The sequence below is a fragment of the Spea bombifrons genome, chromosome 1 (assembly GCF_027358695.1).
Source record: "Spea bombifrons isolate aSpeBom1 chromosome 1, aSpeBom1.2.pri, whole genome shotgun sequence".
Lineage (NCBI taxonomy): Eukaryota > Metazoa > Chordata > Amphibia > Anura > Pelobatidae > Spea > Spea bombifrons.
In genome coordinates this window covers 76,726,923-76,746,324 of record NC_071087.1, presented here as the reverse complement: position 1 = coordinate 76,746,324, position 19,402 = coordinate 76,726,923, and the positions used below count along the sequence as shown (strand labels likewise).

Here is a 19,402-nt window from a genome sequence, read left to right as displayed (position 1 = left end):
GTGATTCAAGTACGACAATATTTTGTTGCAGATACCTTTCTGTCAGCATCCATGTACTTTTTGATAAGTGGTAAGTGAATTGGACGTTTGGTTCCCTGACTCCACTTTCCCATAAAGTATTCAGAAAGAGTATAGTGTCTCTTGGCCTTCTCTGTGACAGTGAGGTAGGAGTCTTGAACCACTTCAATAAATTGTCTGCAGACAGAAAGTGAAGATTAACACATACATGTCACTGCTAGGACTGCCCTGGTGCACTGATCAACAATGAGATATGGTGATGCAACATGCTCGTACAAAACTTCCCCGGTCTGCTGTCAGATCTCAGTGAGCTTAAATGTGTTAGGTGACCTTTATAATATCTTAAAAATATCTCCTAAAATGAACAATGCATGACACAGGGCCAGTTTGACCCTTCTTGGAGTTATTAATTTAAATTGTTACATTTGTTCACAAATGACATTCAGTCTCGCATATTAGTTAATAAAGCCTTTGTAAATTCAAATTACTCTGTAATAACAGAAGTACTGTTGTACTGTTTCTCTTTTATATGCTCCAGTCTACTTTACTCTGCATTTTCTGTATTTCTCCTTCCTTTCTTGAACATCCTTTTTACTATCTCCTTTCCCCTTTCTATATTCTTTGATTTTCTCTTGGTTCTTTTTTTTATTTTCTCCTAACATTGCGTCTTAGTTGCCTTCTCATATTTTCTCTCAGTGTGGGTTATCTATAGGTAATGCCTAAACATCCACTACTTTCAAACCCAACTAAGCCAGAAAACCATCCGGACCATCCTCTCCCTTCCACAGTCTGTACCTGATGAAGGTTTCATACAATTTCCAGACTGGATCCATTCTTCTATCCATACCCTCCACCCCAGGGACCCATACAAATAATTTGCACCTCTCCTGTGTGCACCTACACAATCTACACTCAACCAGGGCCGAGCCTAGGGCCATTGAAGCCTGGGTGCAAAAATATTTTTGGCACCTTTCAGGTAGGTGTGGCAACATTTCTAACCCCTCCCCTTAACGGTATGCTTTGCCCCAAACAGTATAACAGTACCATCTTTTTCTCCAGACTGCTTGTCGGTGCCATTTTGGGCCCAAATGGGTCATCAGTGACATCTTTGCCTTCCAAACATCATTGCACTAAATGTGTCAGTGACATCCGGCGCTCTGACTTTAAAGAAAACGCTGAACAAGAGGGGCAAAACAAAAAATTGTGCCCCCCCACTATATCTATACAGAAGGTTTTTTTAACACACAACACCCCTTCTTTAATGTGTCACACACTTTACAGAATAATTGGACATAATGCCAACTGTATTTTTTTCCCTATTGTCTCCACTTTATCTACATTTTTTGTACAAATGTACTACTTTTTTAATAATAATAATTAGTACGGTAACATTAGGATTACTAAACAGCACCACATATGTGCATTCAGCTTACCTATGGTAAAGGCCTAGTACTGTACTCCCATCTGCTTGCCTCTCCACTAAATACCCCTCTAAGTCAAGGCGTAGACGAGTCCAAGATAGGGAGGGGAATTTAATGACATCATTGCTAGGAGGAGCCCAGTATTGGTATATATCCGCTAGAACATCATCATCCAATGACAAAACATCCTTCAGCTCTGCCTCTGAAAGTCCGCTCCTAAAATTGACCAAAATATACAAATTATCTCATTAGGTAAAATGCTTGGTTAGATCAGTCTGCCTGGTAGACACTGTAAACAAAAAATTCTAAAAATGTTTCCGAGTCAGTCAAAGAAAGAAACTATAGTATAAAGCAGTCTTTTGGGATAATTTTGTTGACCTCAATTGTTTTGAATGTTACAAATACTTAAATAAAACATAGAAAACCTTAACCTATATACAAACCTAGAAGTTACAATATAACCAAGGGCATGTGATACTAGTATTTTCCCATGAATCTGTTCCAGTCGCTGGTACAGCTGGTGCACTGCATCTTTTGTGCTGGTGGCAATCTTGAGTTCTGAGGGTGATGTGTAAGAAGACCACCTTTTGGCCTCATCAAAAGCTAGTCTGAGTTGCAGGGGCTGCCCACACATCTTGAAGCTGCTTAAGACAATGTCAAGCTGAGCAGTGGTGAGCTTTCGCCCAACAGAAGACAGGAGCATCTCAATCATCTGTCCACCTTGTTCAGGAGAGAGTGGCTGTACCTCCAGGAAAGATTGTGGGTCTGGGATAAACTCCCGCAATGTATTCAGAATTCCTCCTTCGTCGGGTAATGTGGATACTATAATATGCACATTGGCTGGGCATTCTTTGGGTAGCCAGTGCAAGTGGTGGGCACCTTCTGATGTGGAGAGCTGGTCAAGTGAGTCCAATATGACAACTAGAGGCTCTGCTCTTGTTTCAGATGCTGTGTTAAGGAGCTGGTGAAAAAATCTCACTGTTTCGCTGTAAATGTTAGTGATCTGAGCAGATGGAAGTGACAGGTCTAGTGATAAACACACCTAAATAGGAAGATAGATATAAAGTTACTGACATTGTGAACAATAAATGTGACAGTTTAACTAAAAGAAATATATATTTCTACATATTGCAGCCACATTGACCTGGTAGCAAATACTCTTGAGGACATCATGGATTTCTGAGCTTTGAGGCGATGTCCCCAGCAGTCGTAGGATCAACGTGGGTCCCCCATCACTAGGTGCAGCTAATCTCAGAATTTCAAAGACTTTGCACAACAGTGCTGTTTTTCCAGATCCTGAAGCTCCATAGATTACAAGGGGTGAGCAAACATGATCATCTTTTACATGGCTCATGATGCACTGCAGCAGCTCCTGGCGCCCACAGAAGATTTCAGATTTCATACGAGACATGGTCAAATGGTGAGTGACCTCCTGCATTAGCCATCCTAGCCAAGGCTGCTGTTTTTGATAGAAATAAAAAAATATTCTTATATATACTTCACAGATTTCTTACACTCCTCAACGTATAAAATCTGGGGGAAAAGGGGGAAAGCGCTTCACAACTTGAATTGATTAGCACAATTGAGCAACCTATGCAATGCAATATTTAAAAAAATATCAGTTTGACCTGATGACAAGTCATTTATGAGGCGCAGTCATTTGAAGGAAGACTAAAACTAAAGATATTTTCTTAGCCCATACCTTAGGCTTATATTCACTTCGATGGTAATGTAGTACGTTCAGGCACTGCAAACGCCAAGATTTTTGCACAGGCCTATTTTATTTATTAAACTCCATAAACATGCCTCTGGTCCTAGTGGAAATGGTGTACATACATGTCACTGTGGATAGCAGCATGCTTTGCTTCTGACTAACTAAAAACAGGGCCATAATCACAGGTTTTGCAGGTGAGTCTGATCCATGGACATTATCACAGTAGCCTGAAGGAACCTTCAACCTTTTGCTTTTACTAACCATGAGAAACAGCGCCTTATGAAGTACATTGTCATTGGTATATTTGGAAAATAGGAGTGAATTTTTGGTTTCTATAACAATTTTGTTTGTGTCTCAGAAGTAAATTACACTTGAAATCATTACATATCATTGCAATTAATATTATGTTACTTGTAAGAAATTTGCTAAAAATTAGATCTGTTTGTGCAGTGGCTGCAAAGAGAAATTTCATATTTTACCATATGTACCTCTGGTTCTGGGTGGTCTGTTGGTGTATTGGGCAGACAGCTTAGTATCTGATGACTGACCACAGTAATTACTTGACCACAAAGTTCCTGTAGGTAGGAGCACTTAGACTTCTCTTTGCTCATCTCAACCACGTGTCTCTTTACTTGGTCTGGATGATCCCGAAGTATCCTTTCCTTCAGGTCCCCTAGAAGTTCCTGAGCCTCTTTGTCTGAGCTTCCATCTTCCCTGACATCAATAAGTTGATGGAACTTGTCCTTACAATAGTCCATATCCTTTACCTCTCGGAAGATGATAGTGGACCCTGACTTACTGGCTTTGGAGGCTAAGAAGCCATATTCAATTTCATATTCAGTAACTAGATGACATTACAGGTGAGAAGGAAAATAGTTCAGTAAATACTGGTAAATGTGGCTTATTTTTTTTAAAGAAAATTAATTATGTAAATCTCAGAGACATCTAACAACACAACTGTGAAACTTGCTACCCTAGAAGGCATTGCTTGTAAAACAATGGCATATTGTGTATAGGAAAGTGAAACATGTTTTATACAGAAGCAATGCAAGGATTGAACTATTTAACCTGGCAACAAAAGCATGTCCTTAGTATATTGTTAATGGCCCTCACAATGCAAGGCTGGTCAACAATTTGATTACCTGCATGAGAGGAATTTCAGCTTGGTTTCTGTGCTTCTGAAGCTGTGTATGTGGGTACATGTGTATACAGATACATTATATTCCCAAAAGTATGTGGACCCTACTCCTAATTATTGAGTTTAGGAGTTTCAGCAACACCCATTCTAACGTGTATAGACGTGCCATCTCCATAGATAAACAGTGGCAGTAGAATGAGTCGTACTTATGAGCACAGTGAATTCACATAGGATGCCACTTTTGCAACAAGTCAATTTGTGAAATTTTTACCCTCCTAGACCCCACCGGAGCTTCATGAAATGGGTCTCCATGGCCGAGCAGCTGCACACAAGCCATAGCATATAATCATTATATGCAATGCCAAACGTTGGCTGGGGTGGTGTAAAGCACAGCGTCACTGGACTCGGAACCAGTGGAAACATGTTCTCACGCTTCACTAACTGGAAATCTGATGGACAAATCTGGGTTTGGCAGATGCCAGGACATAAATTTATTTTTTTATTATTCAGTGAGACTTCACTTCACTTAAACATAGCATCTAGTCTACCCTAGAGTGTGCTATGACGTGTTGTGTTAAATAAACTCAGAAACAGTACTTTGCATGTAAATAAAAAAATCTCAAGAAGAAGGATGAAACTGATAAAAACAAATATTTGGTGTTTGCTAATGTTTTGCTAGCCTCTCAAATCTATGCTACACACATGAAGACTGAATGGACAAGTCCTATTTACCTGATTTAAAATATTTGTGTTTTTGTTCTGGTGTAATAAGCCCTTCTTTTTCTGCCTCAGTAGCAGCTAATCGTAGAGCCTGGGAGAGCTGGCTTTCCATCTTTTTCCACTTTTTTATGTCCTCCGCCTGTAGATCCTTATGGACTGGGTTGGTATCAGCATAGTGGATTAGGTGAGTTGTGATGGGCTGTAAGATGAAAATGGGAGGGGCCGAATTTGTGTCCTTCCAAAACCACTGAGTCAGGAGCTGAGCGTCAGATTGATCTTTCTGCACCTTGTTGTATAGGATGCTGAATTCTTCCTCACTAATAATTCGAGGGATGGGTCTGAAGCCATAACGTTCTCCAATCATGGCCTGCAACGTTAAAAGGGAGTGTTTAGCTTTTTTGATATTCATAAACACAACAAGCAGCACCAGATTTAAACAAATTTATCCTTTCCAATTTAACCTTATTTTAACTTGTGTAAAACATTTTTGTCATGATTGTCCAACTGTATATTACGAAAGCTTCTTTTTCTTGGGGGGGGGCATGTAATATGAAAGCTACTTTTATATCTCAAAGCAGATGGATTAATATTAAATCATGAGGCCAATGGTCACCATGGGTGTATCCTATTCAATGGCAATTATACATTCAAAAAAGACTTTACTTTGCAGAAAGATTTTTCCTAAAATGTGGATTAGTGGTGTACTTGAGTGGCTGTCTGCCCTGGGTGCCACTCATCAGGGACGCAGATCTCTAGCCAGGGGCATAACAATCATTGTCAGAGGGGTCACAACTATGAATAAGCCTGTCACACTAGGGGGCCCTGGCTGACCCCCACACCCACTTTAAAGCCACTAGGTACAATATCTACAGCTAGTAAAACTAAGGGTGATCTCACTCTGATCCAGCCGGCAGAAAGTGACATCACATCCACTTATTGCATGCTGAATCAGTCTGCACAGAGCATGGAGGAAAAGAGACATGCGACTCATGCAGGTAAGTGGTTTAGGTAGACTGTTTGGGGGCACTGATAGGCTGTTTAGGGAAAAAGATGGCACAGACAAGCTGTTTGGGGCACTGGCAACTGGTTTGGGGACAACGATGGCAGAGACAAGTTATTTACGGGTCACAGGAAAGCTATCTGGGTGAACTAACAAGTTGTTTGGGGACAAAGAATGCACAGGCAAGCTATCTGGGTGCACTAACAAGCTGTTTGGGGACAAAGAATGCACAGACAAGCTATCTGGGTGCGCTAACAAGCTGTTTAGGGAAAAAGATGGCATAGGCAACTTGTATGGGGGTCATAGACAAACTGTGTGGTGGCAAATATGTTTGGGGAAAAAGATGGCATATGCAGGCTGTTTGATGGCACAGACAAGCTGTATTGGCTTTTGCTTGCACAGACAAGCGGATTTGGGACCGAGATGGGTATTTTGGGGTAAAGATGGGACTGTGATGTTGGGGGTCCCAGGGCACGGTGTTTTCTAGTTACGCCCTTACCTCCAGCCTCGAGACGGTGACCTCCAGATCTACCAGTGCCACACAGACTTGCAGGTCTGTGTGTGGCTGCTACGGAACCAGTGGCGTCGGCAGGGGGGGGCCAGAGGGGGCCATGGCCCCCCCAACATCATGCTGTGCCCCCCGGTGTGCCCCCCCAATTGAAACGCCGGCTTTTTTTTTTAAATAGACCCGGAGGAGAGAAAGAGAGGCGCCGAGCGGTCGCTGAGGATTAAGTTCCGCGAGGCCTCTGCCTTGGTCGCAGTGCCGGCATTTCAAGCCGGGCGGCGGTAAATGTCGTCATATCCGGCGCCCGGCAGTGAAGCCGCGCACACTTCAGAATACAGATACAGAGACCTCGCGATCTCACCGCTGGACAAGCCCAGGGTAAGTGAACTTCAAAGGGGGGTAGAAAGTTAGGAGGGGGTTAGAGAGTCAGAAGAGGTAGGAAGTGAGAAGGGGTAGATAGGTATAGATTGGGAGGGAGAGGGGATAGGATAGATTGGGAGGGTGAGGGGGTAGATGGGATAGATACAGGGCCGGCCCTATAATGGGGCAGACTGGGGCAATTGCCCCAGGCGCCCCAAGCGCTTTTTTTTTTTTTTTTTTTTGAAGCGAAGGAGAGAGAGAGGGGCGCCGAGTGGTTTTCGCTTACCCGCTCGGCGCCCCTCTCTCTCTCTCCTCTCCTCTGCGGCGAGTCTCCCTGTTCGGTCCCGGTGCCGGCTTGTAATGCAGAGCGCCGGAAGTGACGTCAATTTCCGGCGCTCAGCATTACAAGCCGGCACCGTGGCAGAGCAGGGAGACTCGCCGCAGGACTGTTTAAAGGTAAGTACCGGGGGGGGATCGTAGATTATGGCGTCGGCGAAGTTTAAAATGCCGCCCCAGGCGGCGTTAAGTCTTCGGCCGGCCCTGGATAGATATGATAGATAGGGAGGGAGATGGGGGTAGATGGGATAGATTGGGAGGGAGAGGGGGTAGATGGGATAGATAGGGAGGGAGAGGGGGTAGATGGGATAGATTGGGAGGGAGAGGGGGTAGATAGGATAGATTGGGAGGGAGAGGGGGTAGATAGGATAGATTGGGAGGGAGAGTAGGTATATAGGGAGGCAGAGGTGGTAGATAGGGAGGGAGAGGGGGTAGATAGGATAGATTGGGAGGGAGAGGGGGTAGATAGGATAGATTGGGAGGGAGAGGGGTAGATAGGATAGATTAGGAGGGAGAGGTGTTTATGGGACAAACTTGGCGTACGTTCAGCTTTTTGGGGACAAAGTTGACACAATATGTAATTTGGGTGCTGGTCGGGTTTTATGTGGGCAGTGTGGACACCAGGGCTGGCTTTGGGGTGTGTGATCAGTGATCTATGCCTGTAATTTAGGGGGTTTTATCTATACCTTTAATGCAGAGTTTATATGTAATTTCCAATTCATATATACCTGCAAAGCTGGGTTTTGTGTCATTCTGTTCATCTGTATCGGCTATATTTCCATTACATTATTTATGTTTACCTGCAAATATAGGATTTGTATGTCTTATTCAGTTGATCAATACCTGGAGTGCTGTTTCCATGTGTTGTTTACATGTGATTTCCAGTTGATCTATACCTGCAATGCTGGGTTTGTGTGTTCTGTTGGTTTATAACTGCAATGCTATGTTTCCATACATTATTTATGTATACCTGCAAATACAAGTTGTTTTTTTTTTATATCTCATTTAGTTGCATGTGCTGTTTCCATGTGTTGTTTATTTGATCTATACCTGAACTACAGGGTGTAAGAGTGGTATGGTTTAGTGAATGAGGGGATAAAGGGACTCTGGGGATGATTACAGGGGGAGGACCTCTCAATGTCACGGTGCAGGACTGACTTTCACGGTCTTTCCCTGATCTGCAGTCAGTGTGGGAAATATTTCTTTTTTTTGTTGTGGTAGCGGAGGGAGTGATTGCATGCAAGGAAGCGTTGAGCGGGGCCCAAGGAAATGCTTGGATAGGGTCCAATTTTTTCACTATAAAATATATTGGCAGCAGGGGCAAATATTTACCGTATTGGCTCGAATATAGGCCGCACTTTTTCCCCCCACTTTAAGTCTTTAAAGTGGGGGTGCGGCCTATATTCAGGGTCTAGAATGCAGTCCCGGGCGCCGGGCAGGTTAGCGGTGCAGGGGACCTGCATCCTACTCCCCGATACCCTCAGACAGCCTCCCTTGCCAGCACTTCCCACGGGGGGGGTGCCGGCACGGGAGGTTGTCTAAGCGCATTGTGCGGACCTCCGCACGATGCATTTTACCTCTGCCCCCGCCCCCCCCCGAACTTACCGGAGCAGACGCCGGCCTCGCAAGACACCCGGGAGTCTGCTCCGGTAAGTCCGGGGGGGGCAGAGGAGGACAGTGGTAGCATATCTCGGGGAGGGAGGACAGTGGTAGCGTATCTCGGGGAGGGAGGACAGTGGTAGCGTATCTCGGGGAGGGAGGACAGTGGTAGCATATCTCGGGGAGGGAGGACAGTGGCAGCATATCTCGGGGGGGGCAGAGTGGCAGCATGTTTTTTTGGTGCTTTTTTAAAGAAAAAAACTTTTTCTTTAAAAAAGCACCAAACTTTTAGGGTGCAGCCTATATACGGGGGCGGCCTATATCCGAGCCAATACGGTATATATGTTTTGGCAGCAGGGGCTAATATTTATATATTGGCAACAGGGTTTAATATTAATATATATATTTAATAAATATTTAATAATTAATATATATATTGGCTGCAGGGGCTAATATTAATATATATAGGAAGCAGGGACCGATACTATATATATCGGCAGCAGGGTCTAATATTACTATATATCGGCAGCAGGGTCCAATATTAATATATACCAGCAGCAGGGGCTAATATTAATATATATCAGCAGCAGAGGCTAATATATATTGGCAGCAGGAGCTAATATTAACATATATTGGCAGCAGGAGCTAATATTAACATATATTGGCAGCAGGGTCTAGTATTTATATTCATATTGGCAGCAGGGTCGAGTATTTATATATATATCGGCAGCAGGGGTTAATATTAATATATATTGGCTGCAGGGGCTAATTATATATATATTGGCTGCAGGGACTAATAATATATATTGGCAGTAGGGGCTAATATTAATATATACTGGTAGCAGGGTCAAATATTTATATATATCAGCAGCAGGGTATAATTTTTATGTATATCAGCAGCAGGGTATAATATAAGTATATATCCGCAGCAGGGGCTAATATCAACATATATCCCCAGCAGGGGTTAATATTAATATATATCAGAAGCAGGGTGTAATATTTCTATATATCGGCAGCAGGGTCTAATATTTATATATATTGTCAGCAGGGGCTAACTTCAAAGAGATGAGTGCATATTATGTAGTTAAAAATGCACGTCTAACGTGTGTGTGTGTGTGTATATATATATATATATATATATATATATATATATATGTGTATATGTACCGTTTTATAATTGGCCCCCCTACTTTGGTCCCTGGCCCCCCATGTGCCCCCCCTAAATATGAAAGCTGGAGACGCCACTGTACGGAACGCTGAGCTTCATCTATGTGCAAAGTCTGTGCTGAGGCTGCAAAGAGGCGGGCACTGAATGCCCTGTGTAACACGCTGAGTGCTGGTGACGTCATGAGAGGGTGCTCAGTGTGTCCTTCAAGTGCACTGCTAGCCAGCTGGACTCTGCAGTGTGTGATCACCAGAGAACAAGTAAGTAAGTCCTGGGGTGCAGAATTTGTACAAACTATTCTTGGAAACATATATTTTGGGGGTGTTTTAACAATTTAAAGTGGGGGTGCCAAATACCTTATTGGCCCGATTATAGGCTGCACCCCCCTAATTTAAGTCTTTAAAGTGAGGGTGCAGCCTATAATCAGGGTTTATCACCCGACACCCGGGACATGCAGTTCCAGGCGCCAGGCAGGTGTTTTTTTTCTGTTCCTTTTTACTTAGCCCTGCAGCCGGTGGACGCAGAAAACCTCTGCTGCTGTCCACCACTTCCTCTGGGGCTTCTGGTGTGGCGTGGCATGACTTTCCGGTGGTCCGTCATAGATGCATTCAATATCTCGAAGTTTGGTGGACAAATCTGGATTTAGCAGGCACCAGGTGAAAGCTACCTATCGTGAAAGGATGAGGGAGTAAGAGAAAGGCTAAGGGAGTGAGAGAAAGGGGAAGTGGTTGAGGAGGTAGGCAGTGAGAGTAAGAGAGATGATAAGAGGGTGAACGTGCATGTCTTAGCATGAGTGTGTATGTGTGTGTAGAGTAAGGAGAGTAAAACTAATCCCAAGAAATGTAAATGGAAAAAAGTTAAAGGTAGAGAATGTTGGTCCTTGAAACAGGAAACATGGTTAGTGAGGACAGGGAGAAGCCGACATCCTAAATCCTTTTTTTTCCTTCTGTTAATACCAAGGAAGAACCAATGATGGAGACCGTCGGCTAATTTTAAGGAACCATTTCAGCAAACATGGGATTGGCTGACACAAGAAAAAGTGGTCAAGCAATTAAATACTGTTTAGGTAGACAAGGCCCCTGGACCGGATGGTATACACCCAAGGGTACTTAAGGAGCTAAGCCTAATTCTGGCCCAACCATTATTACTGATTTTAAGGGATTCTTTAACTTCAGGCATAGTTCTATTAGATTGGCGCAAGGCAGATGTTGTGCCCATATTTAAAAAGGGATCAAAATCTTAACCGGGAAATTACAGGTGAGTAAGCTTAGAAGGATTTACATTCAAGGTATACATTCAAGAACATATCTTGATCTAGAATCCAATTAGTAGAAGTCAACATGGATTTGTGAAAGACCGGTCTTGTCAAACCAATTTATTAGCATTGGATGAAGAAGTTAAGAAAAATATAGATCTGGGTGTGGCCGTAGATGTGATTTATCTGGACCTTTCTAAGGCATTTGATACGGTTCCACATAAAATGTTACTCTACAAATTAACAGAAATAGGCTTAGGGGCAAATGTCTGTATTTGGATTGGAAACTGGCTAAAAGTTAGAATGCAGAGAGTTGTTGTGAATGGATGTTTCTGTACACAGGGATTAAGTGCAGTGCCTCGGGGGTTGTCTTCTTTTGTCCTGGGTTGTCTTCTTTTTAATTTGTTTATAAATGATCTCCCAAGCTGCATTGAGAGCCATGTCACAGTTTTTGCTGATGACATAAAATTAGGCAAGATAATTCAACATAATCTTGATGTTTCTTCTTTGCAGGAGGATTTAGACTGAGTTGGGGACTGAGTGTGCAAGTGGCAGATGAGGTTCAACATAGATAAATGCAAAGTTATGCATTATGGTAAAAATAATAAAAATGCAACCTATACTATGAATGGAATATCCTTGGGGAAAACTACCAATGAGAAGGATTTAGGAATAATGGTAGACAACAAACTTGACAACAGTGTGCAATGCCAGCAAGCAGCTGCAAGAGCCAATAATGTTTTGGCATGCATAAAACAAGATATTGATTCACGGGAGTAGGATTTCATCTTGCCTCTTTACAGGTCAATGGTAAGACCTCACCTTGAGTATGCAGTACAATTCTGGGCACCGGTCCTTAAAAAGGACATTATGGAACTAGAAAAAGTGCAATGGAGGGCTACAAAATTAATAAGGGAATTGGAAAATACTAGTTAAGAAGAGAGACTAAAAAAGTTAATATTATATAAACCGTAAAAACAGCGTCTTAGAAGGGATATTATAACATTCTATAAATATATACAGGGCCAATATAAAGAGCTCTTCAGTGACCTCTTCATTAACAGAAATGTACAAAGAGCAAGAGGTCACCTTGATCCAAGGAGAAATCCGATTGCCTTTTGGAGTCAAGAAGGATTTTTCCCCCTGATGGCAGAATTCAAAGTAGCTTAATTAGGAGTTTTTTGCCTTCTTTTGGATCAAGAGCAGGAAGGTTAGGTAGAAGGGTTGAACTTGATGGACTTAGGTCTTAGCAAAAGTGTTTATGTGCAAGTGTGTGTGCATTAGCATGAGTGGAAGTATGAGTGTGTATGTGTATTAGCATGATGTGCTTGATGGAGTACTATGTGTCTACCCTGTGCTTGGTCTTTATGTCCCTGAAATGCGTGCCGCCAGTATATAACAGGGAATCCTCTTCTCTTGCAGTGGTTGCAGGTGACCAAGTAGTTCGGAGTAGAGTGCATGTGAGCACTACTTAGCAAGGAGTTAAAGGGAGACACATACCCTATATTTTTAGGGAAACACACAGTTTCAATTGCTTTGTTGTGAGACTGGTCCAAGACAAAATGCCGCCTGTACAAGGTCTACTGCTAAGCCACAAGAATGTGTAGGTAATATGTAGTGAAAACAGTTCAGAATGAAGTCCTGTAATAATACTGTTTTGTCAACAGATGGCATGAGGGACAACAAACAACCAACAGCAGTGGAAGCTCAGCAATCCCAAAGTGCAAGCAATATGGTGGAGCTTTCTGACTTTTGATTGATGCACTCTGAAACATACTAACCACTCTTAGCCAGACTCACACAAATTCAACTACACTGACCACCCTCAGCTAAACTTATGCAAATGTAAACACATTAGTATAATATAGTATAGTAGGTTGAAAAAAGACTTCAGTTCATCAAGTTGAACCTTTCACAGAAACCTACTTCAAAAGTTGTAAAGTTGATCCAAAAGTCAAAAAACCCTACTTGGGGCAATTACCAATTATGCCACAACAGGGCAGAGACCTTTGTTTATACTGACCTTGTATGTATTTGTAAAATGTGATTAGATCACCTCTTCTCCAGCTCTATAACATCCTTCTTAAAAACTGGTGCCCAAAATTGCACTGCATTTAATACTCCTCTTTATGCATGCCAATACCTTACTGGCTTTTGTAACCGCTGACTGGCACCGCACTTTGTTACTAAGTCTATTGTCTACAATTATACTTAAGTCCTTCTCATTTTCTGCTTTTCCCAATGCAATGCCCTTTAGAGTATAAGTTGCATGCTTATTTTTGGTACCAAAGTGCAATACCTTACACTTATCTATATTGAATCTCATCTGACAATTATTTGCCTACTCCCTTAGTTTATCCAAATCTGAAGAGAAACTACATCCTGGTCAGACTTTATAACCTTACCTAATGTTGTGTCATCAGCAAACACAGACAAGTGACTTCCAATATCTATTGCAAGATCATTAATAAATAAATGAAAGAGAACTGGACCCAAGACACAAACCTGAGGCACCCCACTTATCACAGTTGTCCAGCTTGAGAATTTACCATTAACAACAACTCTTTACCCCCTGTCACTAAGCCAATTTCTAATCCAAACACAGGCATTTTCTCCAAGACCTAGTTTATACAATAACCGCTGGTGTGGAACAGTGTCAAATGCTTCTGCAAAATCTAAATAAACAACATCTACAGCAACACCCTGATCTATACATTTACTCACAACATCATAAAATGCAATTAAATTGGTCTGACATGATCTGTTCTTCACAAAACCGTGCTGACTCCTACGGATGATGTCATTGTTCACGATATATATTCCTGTATGCCATCTCTTATAAAACTCTCAATAAACTCCCCACCACAGATGTTAAGCTTACAGGTCCCAGGCTCATATTTGGATCCTTTTTTAAAAATGGAAACCACATCAGCTTTCGGCCAACCCTTTGGTACAATTCCCGACTGGAAAGAATCTTTGAAAATCAGAAACAGTGGTCTGGCTATTTCTTGACTAACTTCTCGTAGTATCCTGGGGTGTATCCCATCTGGCCCTAGAGCTTTGTCTACTTTAAGTTTACTTAATTGTTTAAAAACTTTATCTGGAGTCAGCCATTCCCACGATTGATTTAAGGTTTCTGTAGTGCTGGATTGCCAGTCAGCAGGTAGTGGCTCTTCTTTGTTACATACAGAGGAAAAAAAGGCATTTAGTATTGCTGCCTTTTCCTGATCCTCACTAATTAACTTACCATCTCCAGATTTCAAATCACCTAAATTATCACTCCTACATTTTGTGGCATTAAGGTATTTTTTTACTCTCCTTGACTATCATCTTCTCATTGTTAGCTCCGTTGGCATCTTTATACTTGACATATGATGTCACTGAGCCCTCTGACTTGTACAGTTTAAATGCCAATTTCTTTTTTCACATTGCCTGACTAACACCTTTGTTCATCCACATTGGTTTTAGTTGAATACTCTCAGCCAACAGGATCCAACTGTATGGACATAGCTGCCTCCTATACTGTCAGAGACCACCTTTTGCAGTGAACAAAAGGGGAAGGCTTGCAGGAAGCAGTGAGCATCAGAAAGTAAGCAAATGGGGTTATCTTAACCTTTACAAATTGTGGAATCCTTTTGTTTCATATAAGTAAGTTTTGCTCAAACATTTTCCTAACAGAAAAAAAATGTAGTGTCTCTTTAATGTTTTTGCATCAATTGCTGCAGCTGAGGTGGTGTTCCATTTTTACGCAATTCAGTCATACACACACCATACAAAATAAATTTCAGCTGTTTACATAATAAATACACGGAATTGTCTCCAGAGAGATCTGTTGAATAATTAGACTGCTTACAAAGACCCCAGGGGAGGTGTGTTATCTATCCCCAGTGCATGCAAGGCCAAGTACTATGTTAAGGGTGATATACTGGCTCTATGTGAAAAACCTAACAAATATAGAGGTTAAACTAAAGTACCTACTGGGGTATATTGCAAAGTGGAACCAATCAATGAAATAAATATATAACCATTTGGTTGTCACCATGGGCATTAACATAAAAAAAATCTGAAATATTTGTTGATATGTTCTGGAATATCGGTAGAGGGGTTTGCTATCTAATATTCTACAAATATTATCTCTGCACAAACCTATCTAGGAGCTGTTAAATTGTTGCTTTACACCTTTTGCATTTGTGAATTCCCTGTCTGGAAAGAGTGAAGAAGTATCCAGAAACACATGCTTTTCAGCTTGCTGTACTTCCAAGGTTTTACTAGAGAAAAATGAACTCACAATAAGAAAGGGACCCATTGATATTCGGCTGCAGGATTCTATCTCTTTCAGACACAGTTCTGTTGTCATGTGATCCACAGTGGCATAATCTCGGACACCCCAGCGCATGTCAACCACCTGTAAGAGATGAGATTTGTAAGGCTTGGTGTTATCAGGGAGCAATGCACTAAGGTTTAATAGGAAGAAGAACTCTTACTCTAGCCAGAGAAATATCTCCAGTGCCAGTTTCATTAGAGATCTATAGTTCCCAATATAATAATACTACCTTGTAAAAGTCATGATCAATGGATCTCACTCCATCAGTTTAGGGACAGGAGCAGGATTAACGTTTATTAACCCCTTAAGGACAATGGGCGGTCCCTAAACCCATTGAAAACAATGCATTTTGAGCCCGTACATGTACGGGCTTTGTCATTAAGGGGTTAAATATGTTTAAAACTATGCAGAACTCTGTCAAAACCATAAAACTAAGCATAATCTCCGGATCTTTTCAACTTCATTTTTGTTTGTGTAAAAGCTGTTCAGAACATTTCATCATTTGTTTGTCGTTAAAGACTTAACATACATTTCTTTTCAGGAAAATCTCTCCTAGTAAGACATGGTTACCCAAATACACTTGTGGTCCTCGTGTTCATTGTAAAAATTAAAAAGCAATATTAAATTAAAAATGTTATTGTTAAAGAACATTATTTAATAACAGGTCTTTCTCACAGGACAGGAAGTTTAAAGTTTCTTTCCTGTTTTTGAAAAGTCATGGCATTAGCAATGCAGCTTTTATATTTTATGAGATGCCTCCCATGCCCACATGCTACCTCAAAAGTAAGCCCATTCTTCTGGCAGAATGCCTGTATTTCAGGATAGGCCAGTTCCATCAGTGCATCACGTTCCTCTGCCATATCTGGAAAGAATCCACATATACACATATATATATATATATATATATATAAGCTCACACACACTGATATATACACATACAGTACACACTACCCCCCAAGACTCTAATATGCATTTAACATGAAAATAGAGCTGAAGCGTTCCTTTAATACAGGCCTAGAATGGCCATCTGGCAAGCCAGGAAAATTCCTGGTGGCCAGTTTAGTTTAGTCACTTGACTTGACTCTTACATTTTATTGCTGTATCAGGGGCAGTTTGGGTCCTTCAGCATGTGGCTGCACATTGCAAGAGTGTAACAGCATGTACGTCACTTAAATTGCCAAGGCCACTTTTTATTCCTGGGAACTTTTGGGCTCCAGCTGCCTGGAGCCTCCTCTTGCGGGACACTGACTGATGTCAAAGGGCAGTCCTACTGATGTTGGTGGGCGGTCAGTGGGTGTTCTCAATGATATCAGTGGGCATTCAACCAGAAGGAAACACCCCTTTTAAAGGGGAAATGAGCCAGCAGTGGGGCGTGTCAAGACCCCGCTTCCCCCACGACTCGGATTTGGGTATTGACCCGGAGAACTGTACAGTTCCCAGGTATGCTACTTTTCCTTCCAAGTTTGGCCCTGTTTTAACATATTGACTTTGGGCAAAGCAGCCAGGCAAGGGGATTCATGAACACAGCTTGATAGTGTGTGGTAAATAAATTGGTTATATTATTTAGATTATTATTACTACTTGTTTTTCCATCAAATGCAACTGTAATATTTGTTGGTTGGTTCTCATTGATCTGCAGAATATTATTGTGGTGTATAAATCAATGAATAACAATAATGCTAGACTATAAGCTTGCCTACAGAGCCCTCTTTGCTTAATCCCTTCAGGACCGGGGTGTTTTTATTTTTTTTTACCATGTTTGCACTAAATGACCAGGGCAGTTTTTGTGTTTTTGCTATTTCCTTATTCAACTCTGATTGCCCACTAACTCATTTAGTGCCCTCATTATATATTGCTTTTTTGAGGACAAGTAGGGATTTCTATTGAAATAATTATATATATATATATATATATATATATATATATATTCCTGGCCAATAGGAGTGATCTGATCATTAAGGCAGCCCCAGGATGACCCTGTCCTAGAAAGAGAGAGGGGTCATCTAAAGTAATAATTTAAAAAAACACAAATTATTAATAAAAAAAAATGTAATAAATATTTTTTACCTGATCACTTGTCAGTGACATTTTAGGTCACTGATTATTGATTGGTCTCACTGATCAATGTCAGTGGCATAAACTTGCCACTTACAAGTAATCTGATAGGTACACTTTTAAAAAAAACAACAATATATATGTAACCTGATAAAATTCTATGTGGCCACTGATTAATTACCTTTTTGGTCAATAATCATTGATCCGTCTCACTTCAATAGCCAGGGACCTAATCTGATCATCATCCTAACACTATACAGTACTGTAACCTAACATCTAACCGTAACTATAACTATCCACCAACTGGATCTTAGTGATACCCCTTATGCTATCAGCTAAGCCCTATTTTCACTAAACTGAAATGTATGGGAGTGACTTGGGCTTTGTGCTTTCAGGGAATATGTAGTTTTATGGGGTTAAATTGATATTTGGGACCTTTACTGTGTCAAACAACATAACGTATCCATCGTGGTGGCTGTGCTGGATAGTAACAGCAGTGTCCCCGAGATCACCACAATTGTGACAACGTGGGGGCATTTTTTTGCATGATGTACCAATGAGCCTAATTGGGCATGACGTACCTGGTATATTACAAGTTTTATCATACCTTTTGAATGTACTGTATACACTGTGTATATAAAATATTGTTATAAATTAAAGATAATAATAATGGAGAACATAATTTAAGTGTGCCTTGTTGCCTTTATGAACAACAGAGCAATATAGTTCCTGTATAGGTTTGTTAGGTGTTATGATTAGGTATGTGGTACAGAAAGACCTTACCTGAAAATGTAGAGCTTATGAATATGCGCACAGCATTGGATGGTTTTGATGGAAGAGTGGTCTCTTTACCACGCATGACATCTTTAAGTTTGTTTATGTCCATTGCACTGAGAGAGAGAGATATAGACAAATAGATTCGATTTTTAAGTGAATCTGACCATTATACTGATACACAGTTCACAGTTCAATACACTAATTTAATATTCCTAACACTACACAAACACACTTAATCTACACTGTACTGTGTTTTGACACTGTTTTACAACATTGCTGCATTGATACACTGTTACACTGTTACATAACTGCAGTGTGGAACTATATTGACACACTAATACAATGTCACTGCAATCACACTACGTCATGTCTCTCTGCAGGCACAATGTTAAGTTTGCACTATGGGGCTTGTTCAGTAAATTGTTAGCTCTTTGTACTGAACATTGTATAGCACTTGGATAGTCAAGTTAAACTTGGATGTCACAAACAAAGAAAAGGAATCCCAGACCTCCAAATAGCTTCCGATCTTTAGGATACTTTTTTAAGAGAAAGCAAAAAAAAAGCAACGTTTTGGCCAAACAGGGCTTTTGTCAAGCTAGCTTTTTTTGCTTTCTAAGAGCAAAACATGAAAGAACCAACTGTAGCAGAAGTGGCCAGAATAGTAAAAAAACAAGAAATAGCATTTAGTAAATACAAAAAAACCCAAAGTGATGAATATCATATCATGGGCCACAGTGGCATATAGGGGGTATAAGGCATTTCTGGGGCAGAGTGGGAAATAGGGGGGTATAAGGCATTTCTGGGGCAGAGTGGCAAGCCTGGGGGTAGATGTGCATAACTGGGGGGCAGGTTGGAAAATAAAAGGAAATAAAAACAAAAAATTTTTTTTATCAATCATATCTTTTATTTAAAAAAAAATAGTTTACGTGAATTAACATTTACTAGTAAAACTTTTTTCCGATAGAGTCTTATATTCAGGCTTTTTCTTTCTTTCCCAAAATAAAATTCAGATTTT

The 19,402-nt window shown here is 41.1% G+C and overlaps 1 protein-coding gene across 1 annotated transcript in view; it reads right to left on the bottom strand.

Annotated features, from left to right (window-relative positions):
• The window catches only part of NWD1 (NACHT and WD repeat domain containing 1), a 33,763-nt gene that overhangs the window by 13,187 nt on the left and 1,174 nt on the right, over positions 1 to 19,402 (bottom strand). The window contains exons 2-10 of the mRNA XM_053456032.1: positions 18,394 to 18,500; positions 16,332 to 16,417; positions 15,520 to 15,636; positions 5,024 to 5,378; positions 3,633 to 3,997; positions 2,584 to 2,895; positions 1,883 to 2,481; positions 1,452 to 1,655; positions 36 to 195 (exon numbers count right to left, since the gene is read on the bottom strand). Coding sequence (XP_053312007.1) covers positions 36 to 195; positions 1,452 to 1,655; positions 1,883 to 2,481; positions 2,584 to 2,895; positions 3,633 to 3,997; positions 5,024 to 5,378; positions 15,520 to 15,636; positions 16,332 to 16,417; positions 18,394 to 18,496 — 2,301 coding nt within the window. The 5' untranslated portion in view covers positions 18,497 to 18,500. The remainder of the gene's footprint in view (positions 1 to 35; positions 196 to 1,451; positions 1,656 to 1,882; positions 2,482 to 2,583; positions 2,896 to 3,632; positions 3,998 to 5,023; positions 5,379 to 15,519; positions 15,637 to 16,331; positions 16,418 to 18,393; positions 18,501 to 19,402) is intronic.